Below are 16,883 nucleotides of genomic sequence, written 5' to 3' on the forward strand. Positions count from 1 at the left end.
TTCATCAGCTGAGGACATTGCTGTTAGGTTAGGCTGTGAGAACTCTAAAAGCTAAGTTGCCACCACAGCTTAACAGACCAACCAATGCAGTCCTCTCTGCTTTACCTGCCTCCTCTTCCTCCTCTGCTCTTACACCAGGATTCATCGCTTCCCTAAGCTGCTAAAACTGCTGAGCCAGCAAAAAATATTCCTTTTTTTTCAGCAGGTGATTTTTTTCTGTGAGACTAATGAGTTGAAACGGGTTGAGTGGCTTTACACAAGTACCAGCACGTCGTGTGCAAGCAGACAGGCAGAGGGGACTGGGGGCTGAGGCCGTGCATGGCAGTGGGGAGCCACTGGCTAGACCTGAGCTCTAATGTCTGGCTTCTCCCGTTGGGTCAAATTTCAGCTAAATCAGCTAAAGCTGATCTCACTCGGGGCCTCCTTCCCCTGCAGCGCCAGCTATGCCTTCCTGTCCCCCTTCTTGAGCTGGTGTCGGCGTTTGTGCAGACATGCAGTGAGCCAAGTCAGTCAGGCAACGGATAACCGCTGAAAACTTACCTAAACCAATCAAAATGGTATGGCAGTTGCCAGCCAGATCAGCATCCATAAGCAGCTGGCTGCCCTCCTGCAGAAGAACTAACGTTACTGAAAAGGAGGGAAGTGGAATATGTAACTGAGACAAAGGAGGAGGAAAGGAGTAGGTCACAGCAGGCTGGCATCGGGTTAAACTGCTACAGAGGTAGATCTTCAGCGCTGTCTTATTCCTTTGGATGCCAGGGAATGGGGCAGGAAAAATAGAAACTATTTCAGTTGTAGGCCTTTTGCATTTCTTTGCGCAGATGACTTTCTGAAAGCATTCATAATCAGTGAACAGGATTTCTTCACACAAGTAAGTCAGCTGTCTGCTTAATGAGCGTAACTTTTAAATTTTCTTTCCCCACCATTATGCCTCCTCCCACTCTCAAAGGTGCTTCTTCTCAACTGCAGTTTCATGAAAATGAAAAGCCAAGTCCCTCTTTTGAATGTCCCAAGGCTGGTGCTCCAGAAGAGGGATGGCCTGTCCCCAGCAGCTCTGCCCCGCGCACCCACACGCCACCCCGGGCCGCCTGTTTCGCGTCAGCGGGTAGCGGGTACGCCGGACGGACAGACGGACGGACCGGGCCGCGCCACACCGCTGAGGCCGCGTAACCGCCGCCACCACACGCGCCCCCGTACCCTCTTGGGGCGGTGGCACGCGATCAGTAGCCGCGCCCACCACGTGCAGGGTTAGGAGATGGAGGGGCAGAGTGAAGCTCCGCCCACTCCGCCGCAGGGGAAGGGGCGCATCATGTGAGCGCCGCGCCCGCACATGATGGCGGTCACATGACCGGGGAATGGGCGGACGGCGGTCACATGACGTCCCGCTGGTCGCCGGCGCCGCCTGACGTCCCGGGGCAGCCGCCTCCGCCCGGCCCGGCCCGCGCCCATGGCACCCCCGGCGCCCGCCGCCTCCCGCACGGCGCGGTCCCGTCTCCGTGCTGCTGCGCTCGCCCCGCTCCTCCTCCTCCTCCTCCTCTCGTTGCCTCTCGGGCCGGGTGCAGGCGGTGGCGCCGCCGCGGCCCTGAGCGATGCCTACCGGGACCTGTGCAGGTGGGCAGCGGGGGGCGGCCGGCGGGGGGGAATTCGCGGCGACTGGAGAGGGCCTTCCCGCGGGGAAGGGCTGTAACCGGCGGAGTGCGGGGCGAGAGGGGTCTCCCGGTGCCTGTCCTCGCTCCCGCCTTCCGCGGGGCGCCCTGTGAACGAGCGAGAAGTGCGGGAGCTCAGCCTGGGGGCTCGGCGGGGCGGGCCCCGTCCCCGGGGCGGCCCGAGCAGGGCTTTTGGTCGCCCGTTCCTGTGAGGGTGAGGCCGGGGAGCGCAGGGGAAAGTGCCGTTCGCGACTGGGCGTGCGGGTGTTCCCCGGCGCAAGAGCGGGCCTGGTCTGGAGCGAATGCGCGGCGGCGCCGGGCAGCTGGAGAAGCTGCCGCGGCGCCTCGGGTGAGGGGGTGAGGGGTGTGGGCTGGCGTGCGGCGCCGAGCAGTGCCCTGTGGGACATCACCCTGTCGCTCCCTGCAGATGCAGGGAGCCTGCAGGTGAGAAGATGGCTGGCTCTGTTCAAGTCGCCTGCGGCCAGGACTGCTGGCGTATGTCGCTGTATCTCTTCTAGTGTGAAACAGCCCGAAGTGATTTTTGGAAGGGGCATCACTCGACAGTCGTCTTTTTACTAAGGATATTGCCAGTTTCTTTTAAGTTACTTACAGGAGAGTTAAGAAAGCTTTGAGAAATGAGAACTGCCATGTGGAAAGGGCACTATTCTTCATGTTTTGGCATGTTCCTACTCGGAGTTCAGCCAAGAATTTAGTCTGGCAGCGAGACCTTGCTAGTCTTCGTTTCTTCATTATTTAGCCAGAATATGCAGTGGTACTTACAGGAATACACTATCTCAACCAACAGCACTGGGCAGGCACCAACGTAACGCAGGGAATGTAGTAGCACTGAGGGCAGGTCACTGGAGGGAATGGGGTCTCCTGCTGGTGGCATCTGGGGTATGATAATGTTAAATGTTAAAAAAGGGAAAAAGTATGGTTTTGCCTGAAGACCGCCCTAATTGTAGAATTGAGACAGAAATGAGAAACTGTTGTGTGGCTTCTGGAGGGAGTTTAACTGCTCTGACTCTAATGATTTAAAAAAAAAAACAAAAACACACCTACCCTAAATTATTTGAGTCTCAAGCAGTTCCCATTTTGAGAATAGCGTTAAGTCCTATCAGTGTTTTGGTTTTGTTGCATGTCTGTGACGAGGAATATTTGGGAGTGCCATTGACAGACATGCAGTCTCTCTTTGGATGCAAATTACTTAAGCTATTTTCCTTTTGTTACTGGCAAGTGAAAAATAAATTGTGAATAGATAGCATGATCGGCAGTTGTCCTTTTAAGATGGACTGCTTCAAAAACATGTGCTTGCTGTTGTGCCATAGTGGGAAAAACTGTGTTGAAGGACTTGCATCTGGTAATCTAGAATGGGTAAAGGAAAAAAACAAGAACTTACAGTCTGACAGATGGGAAGACCCCATGGAGATTGGTAGTGATGTGTCATCTCGGGCACAGTTGCAGAAAAGTGAAGGATGATGCAGATAGATAATGGAGACACACTACTGGCTGATGTCTCAGCCAAAAGATACAACATGGGTGTGCATGACAAGTCCATGACCAACCTATTTTTGCACTGCCTTAAGACAAGGTTTTCATTTTCTTTACAACTATTAAAAAAAACAGTGTCCTGACTTTTGCGTGGCATAGGGCTACTGAGACTGCAGCAGCCTCTGTGTCTGGTGTGTGGATGTCCAAAGGTGGGCAAGGAAGGAAAATGTTGGGGATTAGAAGAGGTGCTGACTCCCCTTTAAATTAGGGTAGAGAGATACCCAGGTTAGGACAGCTGTCTTGCAGGGAGGAGGAAAGGTGTCAAAACTGTTTTGCGCAAGAACTGCGGCATGAGGCTACTTAAACTTGAGTTAGTGGTTTTCATTGCTTGTTTCGTGTAGCCTTGCTGCTGGTATGCTTGGCCACTCTGGGGAAAGAAGAAAAGCTTTGATCCTCTGCAACTTTGCCAAATGTCATGGCTTGTAGTGACTGTTTTCATCGTGCTTTCTCCTTTGTTCTCGTGTGCTCTGACAGCTGACTCTGCTGTTGTGTGACTTGCCATTGGAATTCTCTTTTTGTCTTCTGTGTAGAGGTGTCTCCAGGATTGCTGCAGTATGAGCACCTGGGAAAGAATACAGGGAACTAGTTGGATATAGGAAGTTACTAGTCAGTTTGGTCTCTTTCCCTGTTTTTCCTTCTTCCCCTTACATCACAAAAGTTCATTTTGTGAACTGTTCTTTAAATCCATCTACTTTAAAAACAAAAGGAACCTTGGCGGTTTGGGTTCACCTTCCATGTAACCTTGGGGAAGTTACTGTAAAACTTTCCTTCCCTTGTAAAAAAATTGTAGGAAATGTTTTGAGTGTGACGGTAGAGCAGCAAATAAAAAACCGCATCCTCTGTGTCCTGTTTTGCCTGATAATCTACCCTGGATGAGAGATGATTTAATGACAGGTAATGTTTTTGTCTCCTGTGCAAGGACAGGAGTTGGTGCATAACTTCTGTAACTTTTAGACTCGTGAGTGGAAGGAAAACTCCTTGATCAGCTGTACATCACAGGATTGCTATTACGTAGAATTTCCAATTTTGGGGTTGTAAGTCAAGTCTACTTCACATTTAATGTTGTAGTTTTTAATAACGCAATGCCTACAGTTGACTGTATGTACAGTTCTGTTCATTCAAACATGATCTCTTCAGCCTTTGTCATGAAAACACAACTGTGCTCTTGTGTGCCGCTGGAAACGCTGGGTTAGTGTTCAGGTGACCTTTAGGTGAACTTACTCAGCTCTATTAAGTGCTTTGACATATTTAAGTGGGAGATGTCATAAATAAGTCATTACTGGACTTATTTGCATATGTGCATGGTTGCTTCACATGCCTGGGAAACTGCCATTATAATGGTTTGAATGTGATTTCTCAGCACATGAGCTTCCTATAGCTCTTATGTACTTGAACTTCAAATTGCTATCCCGTTTCTTAAGCATTCTGTAAAATGATGTAGTAGATGTGGTGTAGAGTGTAGCACGGGACACCATATGTCTTTTGGATGGAGAAAGCTGAACAGCTTGTGGTGTAACTGTAAGGCTATTACGGATGTTGCATATGCAAGAAAACTCGCCTGAAGAGATGCAGTGTGTGTGATGCTTGGAAAAGGTGACAGGTAAGCCAGGGCAGAAATAAGCATGAGTAGGGGTGCCTTAAAAAGCACTTGAAGCATAGCTATAGCTCTGTACCTTCTGCCATTCAAGCTCTCATTTTCTGTAAGGTGAATTTGCTTTGACATAGAGGTTTCTTTACCATATGTATTTGTGCTAAACTGTTAGCCACATCTAATAGTGATTTCTGTGGCAAGTAGCGGATCTGAGCCGATAGCTTCAAATTTGAAGGGGTCATCCTGGAAATTGTTCCTGAGCTTGTCTACCTGTGATCGTGCTGGTTGAACCTGCTCATAAAGAGCTTCAGCTACTAATTTAACCTCTGCAGTGTTCCAATAGCTGAGGAGCTGCTGGGCACAAAATATGTGTGGATGCATAATCATATACAGATCTGCCTTCCAGCTCCGTGGTCACCAGTTGCCTTGTCTCTGTGCTGGGTCGTCTGTGTAACACCCCTCCGGCAAAATGAGCCACTTCAGCGCCTTCCCCAGAGAGCGAACGCCTGTGTCTTTGTAACTACGCTTTACAGCTGTTAGGAGCAGCGTGTACTCTTCTTCCTCGCAGTCATCCTGTGGGTAAGAGTTTGAGAACCAAAACGCTTGAACACATGAGAATGGTAGCAGTAGTCTTTCCGCTGCTCTGTTGTGTTTGAAGTGGTTCACTGGGGCTCAGACCTCAAAGTGGCTCTGGGGACGCACGTGCTGTGGCGGCCGTTGGCCGTCTGCACCTTGTCTGACTTCCATGCCGGAGCTACTGCTTTGCAAGGTAAACTAGACTTGCTAATGCTCATGTCCCTTTTCCCTTTCTGTCGTGGGTTAGCTGAAACCGGGACACATTCTCATGTTATTTTTTTCCCTGAGTTGCTGCTTTGCTTTGTCAAAAAAATGCGGAGTGCTCTTTTTGTTCTTGGAACTCGCTGAAAAGTGGCTTAATTTTCTGTTTCGTGCTGGTGCTTCAGCGTCTTAAAAACAAAGCTGGGTAGCTGGAAAGGCTGACCTGCAGGCAAGGTTATTGCCAGTGACTTGTTTGGACCTTGCTTGCACAACTGCTTTCAACAGTGGCCTGGGTTGGCCCTCCCTCCCTGCCTCCCTCCCTGCCTCCCTCCCGCTGCTGGTGCGCAGCCAGCAAGCGCTGCGAGCCAGGCGGGCAGCGGGCCGGGCTCAGCCCCTGCTCCACACACATGTGCACACACCTGTTGTTTCTGCCGAGTTCATTTGGAGAGAGGGCGGTCCCTGGGCCCAGCTTGTGTGGGGCGCTGGGGCCAGCACCGTGCAGGGGGGCGGGGAGCCTGCCCTGGGGGGTTGGTGTGGGTGTATGTTTCAGGCCTCGAACCGTGGGATAATCCATGGTTGGGTTTATCTGGAAACAGGCGTCATGTTGGGATTCCAGCACAAGTAACTGTTTGGCAGTTTTAATCAAGGCAGATGCCATGTTTGAGCCCGGAGTTTGGACCGCACCAGCAATGGCTGCTTGAATGGCGTCACCTGTGCAGCAGCTGTACCGAGCCCCCAGGGTAGAGGGTGCATCGCACCCCACCCCATGGCCAAGGCTGTCGCTTTTTAAAGCTGTTGGTATAACGGCTCCCGAAACTAGCTCAGCTGAATCTGGGATAGCTTAAGCCCTTCAAACAAGATAACTTCGGCTGGGCCCGGCTGAGGAGGTAGTTACGTGAGGCATCACCGCTGGTGGAGGTGAGTGCCGAGCAGCTGGAGGAAGCCAGTCCGTGTGGCGCAGCCGTAGTCAGGATGGGCGATGTGGTTGCCAACAGATTGTTTCCGTTATGGGACGTGGCGGAGAGATCAGCTTGTATCTTATTGGAAAGTAGAGCACATGCAGCTTGAAGCTATTCCTGGACACTGATTTAATGCCAGGAGTCTTGCTTGTGAGAGAAATAATTCTTGCTTTTACTGTGAAAGTGTATTTTGCATCTCTCTGATGAGAGCAGCTGCTTGGGCTACATCCAGCCTATTGTTACTCCTGATGAATAAATCCTGCCCTGCTCCTCCCACACATTTAAAGGGGAAAAAGGAGGAAAAAAAAAAAAGGAAGAAAAAGTCCCTTGAACTTTCTTGAAAGTCATACTACTCTGAAACTGCATTAGATTTTAATTTTTGTGTGCTGCTGAAAAGTGTGGTTTGGAACACGATTAAACGTGGGACTTCTTGTTTCCTTTCTGTGGACTGTTTTGAAGGACTCGTCAGCCTTCCCTGTCCAGGGGCCTGTGAAAGGGCAGAGGGAAAGGCTGGCTTCAGTGACTGCTTTGCTTCTGTTTTGTAAGCTGCTCATCTTGTTTCTCGTTTGCTTCTGGCATGTGGGTGAACTGACTTGCAGATGTTGATTTCCTCTGTTTCATAACATGCAACTGGAAAAGTGAAACCCTTAATCTCTCATAGAGTGATAATTCTGTTGTGTGAAGGACTTAAATTTATGTTCAGTTCACAAACAGATTTTAACTTGCAAGTTCTCAAAAAAAACCACACTGAAGCACACTCTCGCTTGATCAAAAACTTTGTGCCTTAATAGTATATGTTATTTTTTTATCATCTTCAAAAACCAGTCAAAAAAAAGAGTACTGAAGCCCTTGGGAATTTTTCAGTGAAATGCTAACTTTCTGGGTCTTCATTGTGAAGTAATTGTATTTTGATTGAAATGCATTTTCTCTTGGATGTAAAACCTGCTTTAGTCTTGAACTCTTGCTGTTTTCAGAGCCTTTTAAGGTAGAGTCAGGTTCTTTTTTGTGTGTGTTGTCAAGCTTTCTTCCACTGATGAACTTTGGTTATTCTGTACTGTAGCTTAATTCTCATCATCGTCCTGCATTGGGTTTGCATTTATCCACTTCAGAAATGCAAGGAACTAATTCAAAGAACTAATCAGTACGATTGTAAAATGTCACCTCTGCCTCCTTATGAGGAAAGAGTAACGACAAGTATTTGTCTAGGATTGAGACACAGTCCTTGAATCTGATTCAAAAAGTAATTTTGTTGGTGTTTTGACTCAGTACCTGGTAGGTTATTTTTTTGAGCTTTATATTGTTATATTTGAGCCTTTATATACCAATATAATTAGAATATAAAGATTTTAATTTTTTTCAGTTCGCAGACAGAACTGTCTTGTAGTTGTCCCTGACTTGTCCCAATCATTAGCATACTGAAATTAATACGGCTGCTGTAGCACAGGGAAGCCAAGAACCCTGTAGTCAGTAATCAAGTGGAAAAGTATGTGGTATCTTACTGCTGGCTCTATGATTAGAGATGGGATGAACTGTATTTGAGAGGAGCTCTCGGAGGATTCAAAGTCTAAGTAAAGTAGCTGAACTGCTGTTGCCTCTTCCTCACCCAGGGACTGTGTTTCGGAGTGGAACAAGAATGAGCTTTCCTCCTGGGGGCATCTGGGGTGTGATGATGTCAAGTGGTGCAACACATGAGCTAGCGATTAAGGCAGACCATCCTTATGGGTGAAGCTTCTGGTCAACTTCCAGTTTCTTGATAGCTGAGAGGGGGCAGTTGAGCTCCCTTGCTGGGTTTGGTACTCATCTGTAGATTAAGACAAATGCTTCTATAGTCAGATAGATGCATTAAACCATGTGTGAGTTGTACATAATGGGAATACCTAGTAAGTCGCTGTGCTGTCCTCATTTTTCTGATGTGATGACTCTGTATTAAATCCTACTGAAGTTTCCACTTGGGATAGAAGGGAAGCTGGACAGTCTCTTACGTTGCAGAAATCAGTACCGTCCAGAGGATGCAGGCTGCTGCCAGTGCCAGAAGAGGTGTAGCTGAGCCAAGCTGACGGCAAATGTTTACTGAGCTGTGCCTTTTTAACGGAGCTTGGCCACTGCACTGTGCTTACTAGCCAGGCTGTGTCTAAAGAGCTCCCATCTCCAAACTAGCTGACCTGGGCCTGCCTCGAAAGTGGGTGGTGCTGCGTTGTATGGCTGAAGACATCTCACTGTGGTCTTAGCGCTTGCTGTGAGGGAAACAAATCCTTGCTCTGCCTCTGAACAGCACTGCATTTATGGTTTTTTTTCTTCTGTTACTCTGATTTGTTCCCCATTGTATTTAACCAGAGCTTCATGTTCCTTTATCAGTTTTTAGACAGCTGACTTTCTGATACGGTTGTAACTAGCCAGTGTGGTCTTTCACTGAGTCTCTTGTGGATTGCTCAGTTTGCTTTCCAGCTTCTGACATCACCCTTCAGAAACTGTTCTTTCGATATTGAGATGGATCTATGTATAAAATGCATAAAGGTGCAGCTGGGCACTAATAAACATCATTATTATCTTTCAATCTGAATGCTGCAAGAATCTCAACTCCAATTTTGACCCTGGAGGTAGGTGGCTCTGCTGCTGGCAGGCAGGATGTGGCTGGCTCTTCTATTTCACTTGGGCTTAGCACTTCTGCCACTGTTACTGGGTATTGATAAAATGCAGTAGTGTGCAGTCTGCCAAAGAAATTTGAGAAGTTTATCAGGTTCTCAAGGAAAAAAAGTTCATCAGCGGTGATATACCTAGACAGAGTGGCCTTTAGAGAGATTTGAGGGGGAAGAATGGATGGTTGGGTGTTCGAGAAAGCAGAAAATGGACCTGATATACCTTCCTCAAGTGGTTAAATCTGTTTTGTTCTTGGCCCTGACACAGTAACAATTATTTCTGGTACTTACAGATATAGAACACGAATATGAAACTCGGGTTAGTGGTGCTCTTAGCTTTATAACTTGGTTATTTCAGCAACTGGTGTCTAGAGGATGGCAGTGCAGACAATATGAATACCAACTGACAGGGCTTTTTTCTTTTCAGTTACACATGGGAAGCAATTGATGCAGACAAACACGTGCTTTATAAAATAAACTTCTGTTCTGGTGTTGAAGAGTGTGGAAGATCAAGTGCAGTCTGTGCATATGACATTAATAAGAAGACCTATCTGTCTGTAGGTAAGTAAACAAGTGTCCTTCCTCTTAAGTAGTCTAGAGTCGTGTTAATGGATGGTCTTACAACTATTGCAAACTTTGACATGTTAGCAAAGATTTTTTTCTTCTCGGAAGAGTGTAAAACTGTTGTAGATTTACTGGGGAGACTTGGGAAAATGTGATCTGATTGCAGACAAACACTTCACAGGACAGCAAAACTTATGGTCTGGTTAACTGCACTCTAGTGTGAAACTGTGCAAGGCTGTTTCAAGTAGAAATAAATGTATCTACCTGTGGCAGGATATGCACGGCGCACAGCCTTGCTTGAAGCTTGATACTGAACACAGGATAAAGCTTGAGTTATAGCTCTAAACTCTACCACAGTGTTACATCAGCTCTTTGTTCAGAGTCAGGTTACTCTCTGTAATGCAATCTTGGAGTATTGTTGAGCTTCTGGGCTGTCATCTTTAAGCTGTTACACATGGAAAGGAAGTCAGTTACGTACAGTGCTCTGTTTTCAGTTACACTTGTCAAATCTGGTGGATGCTTCAGTAGTTCACTGATGTCTTTGGTATTCTGAGGAGTAGTGCACTTTTGCGTGCTGATCTAAATATGAAACTGGCATATTCCTATACACATACTTGCACATGCTTTCATCAATCACGAGCAGCTTGTGCTCTGAACAGTGTTTGTGTGCTTATTTTCATGGATGCTTGTTGCTTGCAAGGTTGCTTCTGTGCTTCAGCTAATGAAACAATAATATATTAATACTAATGAAAAGGTTTTCTGATAGCTGACTGTCACTTCTAATAGAGTAAAGCAATAGCTTTCTGAAGAGTAAGATCTCTTCAGAGTGCCACTTAGTCCTACAGATCTGAAATCTGAATCTAAACATGCTTGCCAATCTTGCTTTCTGTTGGCAGACAGCTCTTATCAGAAGCTATGATTCTTCAGCAAAAGTGTTTGAGCTTGAACTGCTGGAAGGTGATGAGGAGGAAGATGATTCTTGCCTGTATACAGATGCACAGCAGCTAATTAGCATCCATTGTCCCCACTCCTCTCCGTTAACTGTAGAGGTACTTTGGTTTCAGGCTGTGCTCAAGCAGTGCTTTTGAAACAAATTACTAGTGTGGTGACCCAGGCTTATAAAACCATTGGGTGCATGAATAAAAGTGTATCTTTGTTCATGGCTGTATAGTTTTTCTATGTAGTTTTTTTAATCCAAGCTCTGGAGTTTCCTGGGATGACTTGTTAGATGCATCTGAGTTCAAACTGCAGTTGCATGTAGTAGCATCTTCTACTCTGAGGAGCACGACATCTCAGTAGACCACTTGATGCTGTTAATGTGTTTCCTTCCTAAAATGCACAGCAAGAATTTTGTTTCCTGCTGATGTGGATCTTAACTTGTATGCAGTTGAGGCTTTAGCTGCCTGTGGATTACAAAAGGAAGTGGCATATGGACATCTGTTTTAACGTGCTTTTTTGAGTGAGACTGGAGTGTGGCAGGTTCTCTCCTGTGTTCTCCCCAGGCAAGTGTGAGACCTAGAGCTTGTGTAAGTTTTACTCCATGCTTCTTGTGGAAAGAGGAAGGGAGAACAGAGCTGGGTGATGACCATGAGCAGTATGAAATATTCCTCTGTGTGCAAACCTTGAATGTCTCATTGCCTGACTGATACTGGGTGGGAGAGGATTTGGCAGCAAACATAACTTTGTCTTGCAGAGGCTGTTTGAACTGACTCTCAAGGGTTAAGCCACAAATCCTGTTCAAGTAGGATATATCTTTAACCACCAGGCAATAAATTAAGAAATTGAGGTAGGGCAGTTTAACATTGACATTGAATTTGCATTGTTTTATTGTTCAAATTGTCAAAGTTTTTTGTTCTTGTTTATGGTAAGTCAGAGGCTTGTTAGTGATGCCTGCCATACTTCATTGTACTGCCTCTAGTTGCATTGGAGCTTCAGCACCATCACACTGAGTTGAGAACATGCTAATGGATTAATAAGCCTCTTGTTCGTCCAAAAAACAAAAGGGATAATCACTCCTGATGAGAAAAGAGGAATCTCCTTAATCCATGTCTAGGCAGATGTATAATCCCAGTGTAGATTCCAGTTATGTGGAAGCTAAGCGGCATGCCTGTCTTCAAGCAATCTGGCTGATATGAGAGGATGCATATACTTGTATGCCAAAGCTGAGTGCAGCTGAAGAGCTTTGATTTGGGGGAAAACGGGCAAGTTCCCAGTTGCCAAAGGTGCCAGACTTTGCTAAGTTGTAAGATTTCTTCAAATATGGACATAATCAGATTTCTTCTTCATTCTTTCACTGAAAACAATAGTTTTGCTTTTAAATACTGGCTACGCAAGAGGTAACAGCTATAGAACTGGTTCTGTTGTTGATTCCAGCTTTGATGGGGGTAGGCCATATGCTCTGTGACTGTGATCAGTCTGTATCCAAGGGAAACTTTGTGGCTAACATTAACCATGTCTCAGTGTGATGTACTGGTGTTTGTGTTGAGACGCCAAAGGCCTCTCATAAAAAAAAAAAAAAGAAGCTCTTCAGCTTCATTGATTGACCTTAGAAGTTTTCAAGGTGTAGGCGAATGCTTAGTTCTTGAATGTCCGTGAGGAGGGAAATGACATGGTAGCTAACTTAGTGTGACACCTAGTGACTTGTGTGCCACTTAGCTGAACTATTACTAAAATTAAAAGTGGAACTATTACCTTAACTGTTTGTTGACCCGAGTGGTGAAATGTGCACTTTGTCCAGCTGCAGTAGAAGGACTTGACATAAAATGATAGCTGCCACCTAAATGCCCCCTTCTTCTGGACAGCTGATTGGTTGTCTTCCATGATTGCCTTTCTCCTTCCAAACAGCTGAACAGATGAAGGAGTCAATGAGTAAAAGGTGTTGTGGACAGTGCCTTTGATAGTGACTAGCAAACTGTGTAATGTGAAGTATCTGGTGCTAATTTTTCTGAGCTGTACTAGATGATTTTAGTGTGTTACTTTGTGGAAGGAATGCATCTCTAAAGTCATGAAGAAATCTAAGTGATTATTGAAGAGAGAACTTGATGTTATGGAAAAGATGGTTGCAGAACTGGTCCTCTGGAAGGAAGCTCACAGGAAGCTGGTGGTGTGACGGGATGGTTCATGAGACTGCTTGCTCTGTGAGCAGGGATGGGAGGAGTCATGTACCACTGAAGAGATTCCTGCTAAAACTTTTAGCAAGTTCCCAAACTAGTTTTAGGCATGCAGGGGGAGGAGAGCACACATATTGGCCTGTAGTAAACAAGATGTACTGGCTTAACTTGATTTTTCTTGAATATCACTTTAACTGAGGAAATTAGGAGGTGGCTCACACGGCCTTTAGAGCAATGTAGTGTGTTCTCAGAGCTGAGAGAAAACTAATGCTTACAGACTATTGAGGTAAGCCCTTGGATGGTGCTGCCATAAGTTCTCTGCTAAGTTGGGGCTTAAAACTGTGTACATTTATAACCAGTTGTTGGGGTTGTTCAGCCTGGAGAAGAGAAGGCTCTGGGGAGACCTTCTTGCAGCCTATCAGTACTTAAAGGGGGCTTATAAGAAACGTGGTGACAGAGGTTTTAGCAGGGCCTGTAGCGATAGGACAAGGGGTAATGGTTTTAAACTAAAAGAGGTCAGATTTAGACTAGATATAAGGAGGAAATTTTTCACAGCGAGGGTGGTGAAACCCTGGCACAGGTTGCCCAGGGAGGTGGTAGATGCCCCATCCCTGGAAACATGCCAGGTCAGGTTGGACTGGGCTCTGAGGAACGTGGTCTAGTTGAAGCTGTCCCTGCTCATTGCAGGGGGCTTGGACTAGATGGCCTTTAAAGGTCCCTTCCAACCCAAACTATTCTATGGTAGACTCTCTCTCGTATTGTACTGACACTATGTGTATAAACGACTTAAAGGCTAAAAACCTGATAAACAGAAGCTGGTGAGAGGAAGGGGTGAATTGTGGTACCTGAAACTAGTTGGTAGCAGTTTTCTGATGGAGTCCCATGTTCCTAAGGCAGTGATTTGTTTGTAGTGGCACCTGCTATTTGGCTTCTTAACATTCAAAGTGTTTGCTAAAAACCTTTGAGAAAGTAGAAGTGTGATTAGGGATATCAAGCACTATCTTAACTTGGACCTAGTCTTCCAAATGGCAAGAACTGCAAAGAAGGTCTTCAGTCATACTCTGTTCAAAGAGTGCCTTCAGGTGGACTGGTATGTCTTGGGCTACTCAGTGTTTGAAATTAGAGCCTGTCTGTGAAGGTGCTGTATTATCATAGATGTTGGTATGATAACCACTGTTTTTTTTTTTGTGGGTTTTTTTTTTCTTTTTTTTAAACCCTAGGTGACATAGGCTTGCAAAAAGTTTCTAAAAGTCTTCTGGAACTCAACACTACACATAACTGCTTGCAGCAAGGCAGTCAGCACCAAATTCAAAGCAACATTAACTTCCTGTGTGGGAAAACACTGGTGAGTCTAAATTACATGTTCTTATCTTCAATGAAAATGGCAAATACTTCTAATTTGCTTTTTAAGGAGACTTGCTGTAGTTGTGGATGTATTAATTACTGAGCTTCATAGCATAAGGAAGATTCAGTTATGTTTTAGTACCAAATTAAGGTAATATTCTATTGTGGCTTTCAAGGTTCAATCCCAGTAGAAAATAATTGCAGGTCTGCAGCTCAGCTCTGATCATGGGCTCTTCTGGATCTTTAATGTTTTTACAGGGATTGCACTGTAGTATTTTGGTAGTGAAATATGGAGGAATGAGTCAACAGCGTACAGGGTGCTGTAACAATGAGAGCTATTGTTTAAATGCTGGCTGTGCCCAAGCTGTAAACCTAATACGGCTTTTTAATAGAACAACATCGAAGAAAATGACTGACCTCTGTTATGGGTCAGTGCAGCTGACAACAGTAAGCATTAGGTTTTGTCTGCACATAGTTGAACTAACAGGGCTTACAGGTCCAGCTGGGCTTCTGGGGGGTAGTTGTTCATGAGACTCTCCTTAAAAGTGTGAATGAAGATCCCTGAAAAGTTCCTAGGGGCATGTGTGTATGCAGTTCACCTTCATATGCTTTTGGAGTTACACCTTCCACACACTTAATTGATACCACAGCTTGGTATTCTGTACAGACTCTGATCAGTTTACGTACTTGTGTATCAGAGATAAGTACTTATTAGTGCATTAGTGCTGCTGTTGGCACTGATGATGCTGTTGCACACCCCGTCTTGGAGATCTAGCCAATTCCAACAACATGCTAGTGCAGCAGAGATTTAAATGCTTCCTGTTCTGTTTCAGTAGATGACTCTTTAAACTAAATTAAAAATTCTTGCTCAACTCCAGCTGTAACACTAGATCATAAAAATCTTCAAACTTCTTCTAGTTAGCATAGTTCTTCATGTGACCTAGTAAAAGGATTTTGTAATAGTGTCTGGAACAACTTGTTTCCAACGCTTTTATGGCAGGGTTAAACAGGGAGGGAATCAGTTTAAATATGCTAAAGTGCTTCTAGCCGAGGTGATGGAGAGAGAATGGAAAAACCTGATTGTTGTCTGTCTTGAAGTAGAAATGTTCAATTGAGCTTTCAGCCCTGAACCATGGTAGAACCCCTATCTTGAAATGGATACAAAAGTGTGTACCATAAGCCTATAAAAATAAGTAGCTGAGGTCAGAGGTATTCTTTCTGTGTAGCAGAAGAGATCAGTCATCTTTGTAGGGTAAAGACAGGGAACTGGTAAACCATGCATTGCCTTGCTGTTGATCTGTTACATACATTCATATTGGTGTTTTCCTTTCTCATAACTAGATGTTAGTGGTGCTTCTGCCAATATCAATTGGCATAGTGAGCGATTCTAAAAGATGTAGTACAATGATTGCATATTAGGACTAGTGCATGTTAATTTGAGAATTGGTACATATGCAGACTAAGAAGGATTTGGCATCTACATCTTTCTGAGTTTACCAACAAAGCTGTTAAATAACAAACTTGCTTTAACAAGTGCTACTGAGAAACTGCATGCCCTTTCTCTGTGACGTGGTCTGTTCTGTTTTTCTTAATCTTTTGAATTAAATTCTTGCTGTCTACAGATGTAAAATAAAACTGAAGTCTGTTTTTCAAAGAATTATTTTTTTCTCCTTTAGGGTACCCCTGAGTTTGTAACAGCAACAGAGTGTGTGCACTATTTTGAATGGCGAACCTTTGTGGCTTGCAAGAAAGACTTGTTTAAACCTGTGAAAGAGGTATTCTATGTACCATCCATGCAGAAGTTACTCTTCACACATCTGGCAATTTTGCTGTAACCGCCTGCCCCCACGCTAAACAAATCCCAACAACCTCCATAGACCTAACTTTTTCATAGGCATATAAAGCACCTAGTAGAATTGGGTGGAGCTGAGAATTTTAAATAACTCTTCAACCTTTTTTGTCATCTGGATGGTTGTTTATAGAAAAACTCTTCTAAAAGCTAAAGCAGAACAATCTAACTTTGGATGCCTCACTTTAGTCAGCATGTCTAGCTTTAAGTATTTGAGTAAAAACTTTTTCCACACATTAACTTAGCTTTATATATGTCTGTTCATAACTTCTTCCTACTTGTGTAGCATAGATTGTATGTAATTTTTTGTTGTTGTTCTAGGTCCCTTGCTATGTGTTTGATGAAGATTTGAAGAAACATGACTTGAATCCTCTCATCCAAGTTTCAGGACACTACTTGGTGGATGATTCTGATGATGATTCCTTGTTCATAAATGTCTGCAGGGACTTAGGTGTGAACACTTGCTTGTATCACCTGTCAGTGTATAAATTTCTAGTAGTGTGGCTCTTTTCCAGTGCCTCAGTTGAAGTTGTCCTATGACCAAAGATCAGTGTTTTAAGACTTGCACTATTGTTTCAAGCTCCTTTTGCTGATTTGAAGGCTGCATTCTGTGAAGCCAAGTCTTACTCTCCAGCTACTGAGGTGTCCAGAGATATGCTCCTTCTGGATGGGCAAGTACTGTTAGAAGAGTTGACTTAAACTGACCTGAGTGCAAGAGCTCAGCTTGTCTTGTAGCTGTTTCTGTTTGCTGCCACATAGGACTGAGATGGTTCATAGCACTTCATGTGCTCTAAATTTATTGCTTTGGGCTGCAGTTCAGGCTGTTGTGTAGTTTCAAGTGAATGTCCTGAGATAC

At 45.0% G+C, this 16,883-nt stretch overlaps 1 protein-coding gene across 1 annotated transcript in view; it reads left to right on the top strand.

Annotated features, from left to right (window-relative positions):
* Positions 1-1,374: 1,374 nt before the first annotated feature.
* IGF2R (insulin like growth factor 2 receptor) overlaps positions 1,375-16,883 on the top strand; it is a gene marked incomplete at both ends in the record, with an annotated part of 68,087 nt that continues 52,578 nt past the window's right edge. The window contains 6 exon segments of the mRNA XM_081998226.1: positions 1,375-1,436; positions 1,438-1,611; positions 9,588-9,721; positions 14,055-14,179; positions 15,855-15,953; positions 16,349-16,478. Of these exon segments, the coding sequence (XP_081854352.1) occupies positions 1,375-1,436; positions 1,438-1,611; positions 9,588-9,721; positions 14,055-14,179; positions 15,855-15,953; positions 16,349-16,478 (724 nt within the window).

The sequence above is a fragment of the Phaethon aethereus genome (genome assembly GCF_964289735.1).
Source record: "Phaethon aethereus genome assembly, chromosome: 3".
Lineage (NCBI taxonomy): Eukaryota > Metazoa > Chordata > Aves > Phaethontiformes > Phaethontidae > Phaethon > Phaethon aethereus.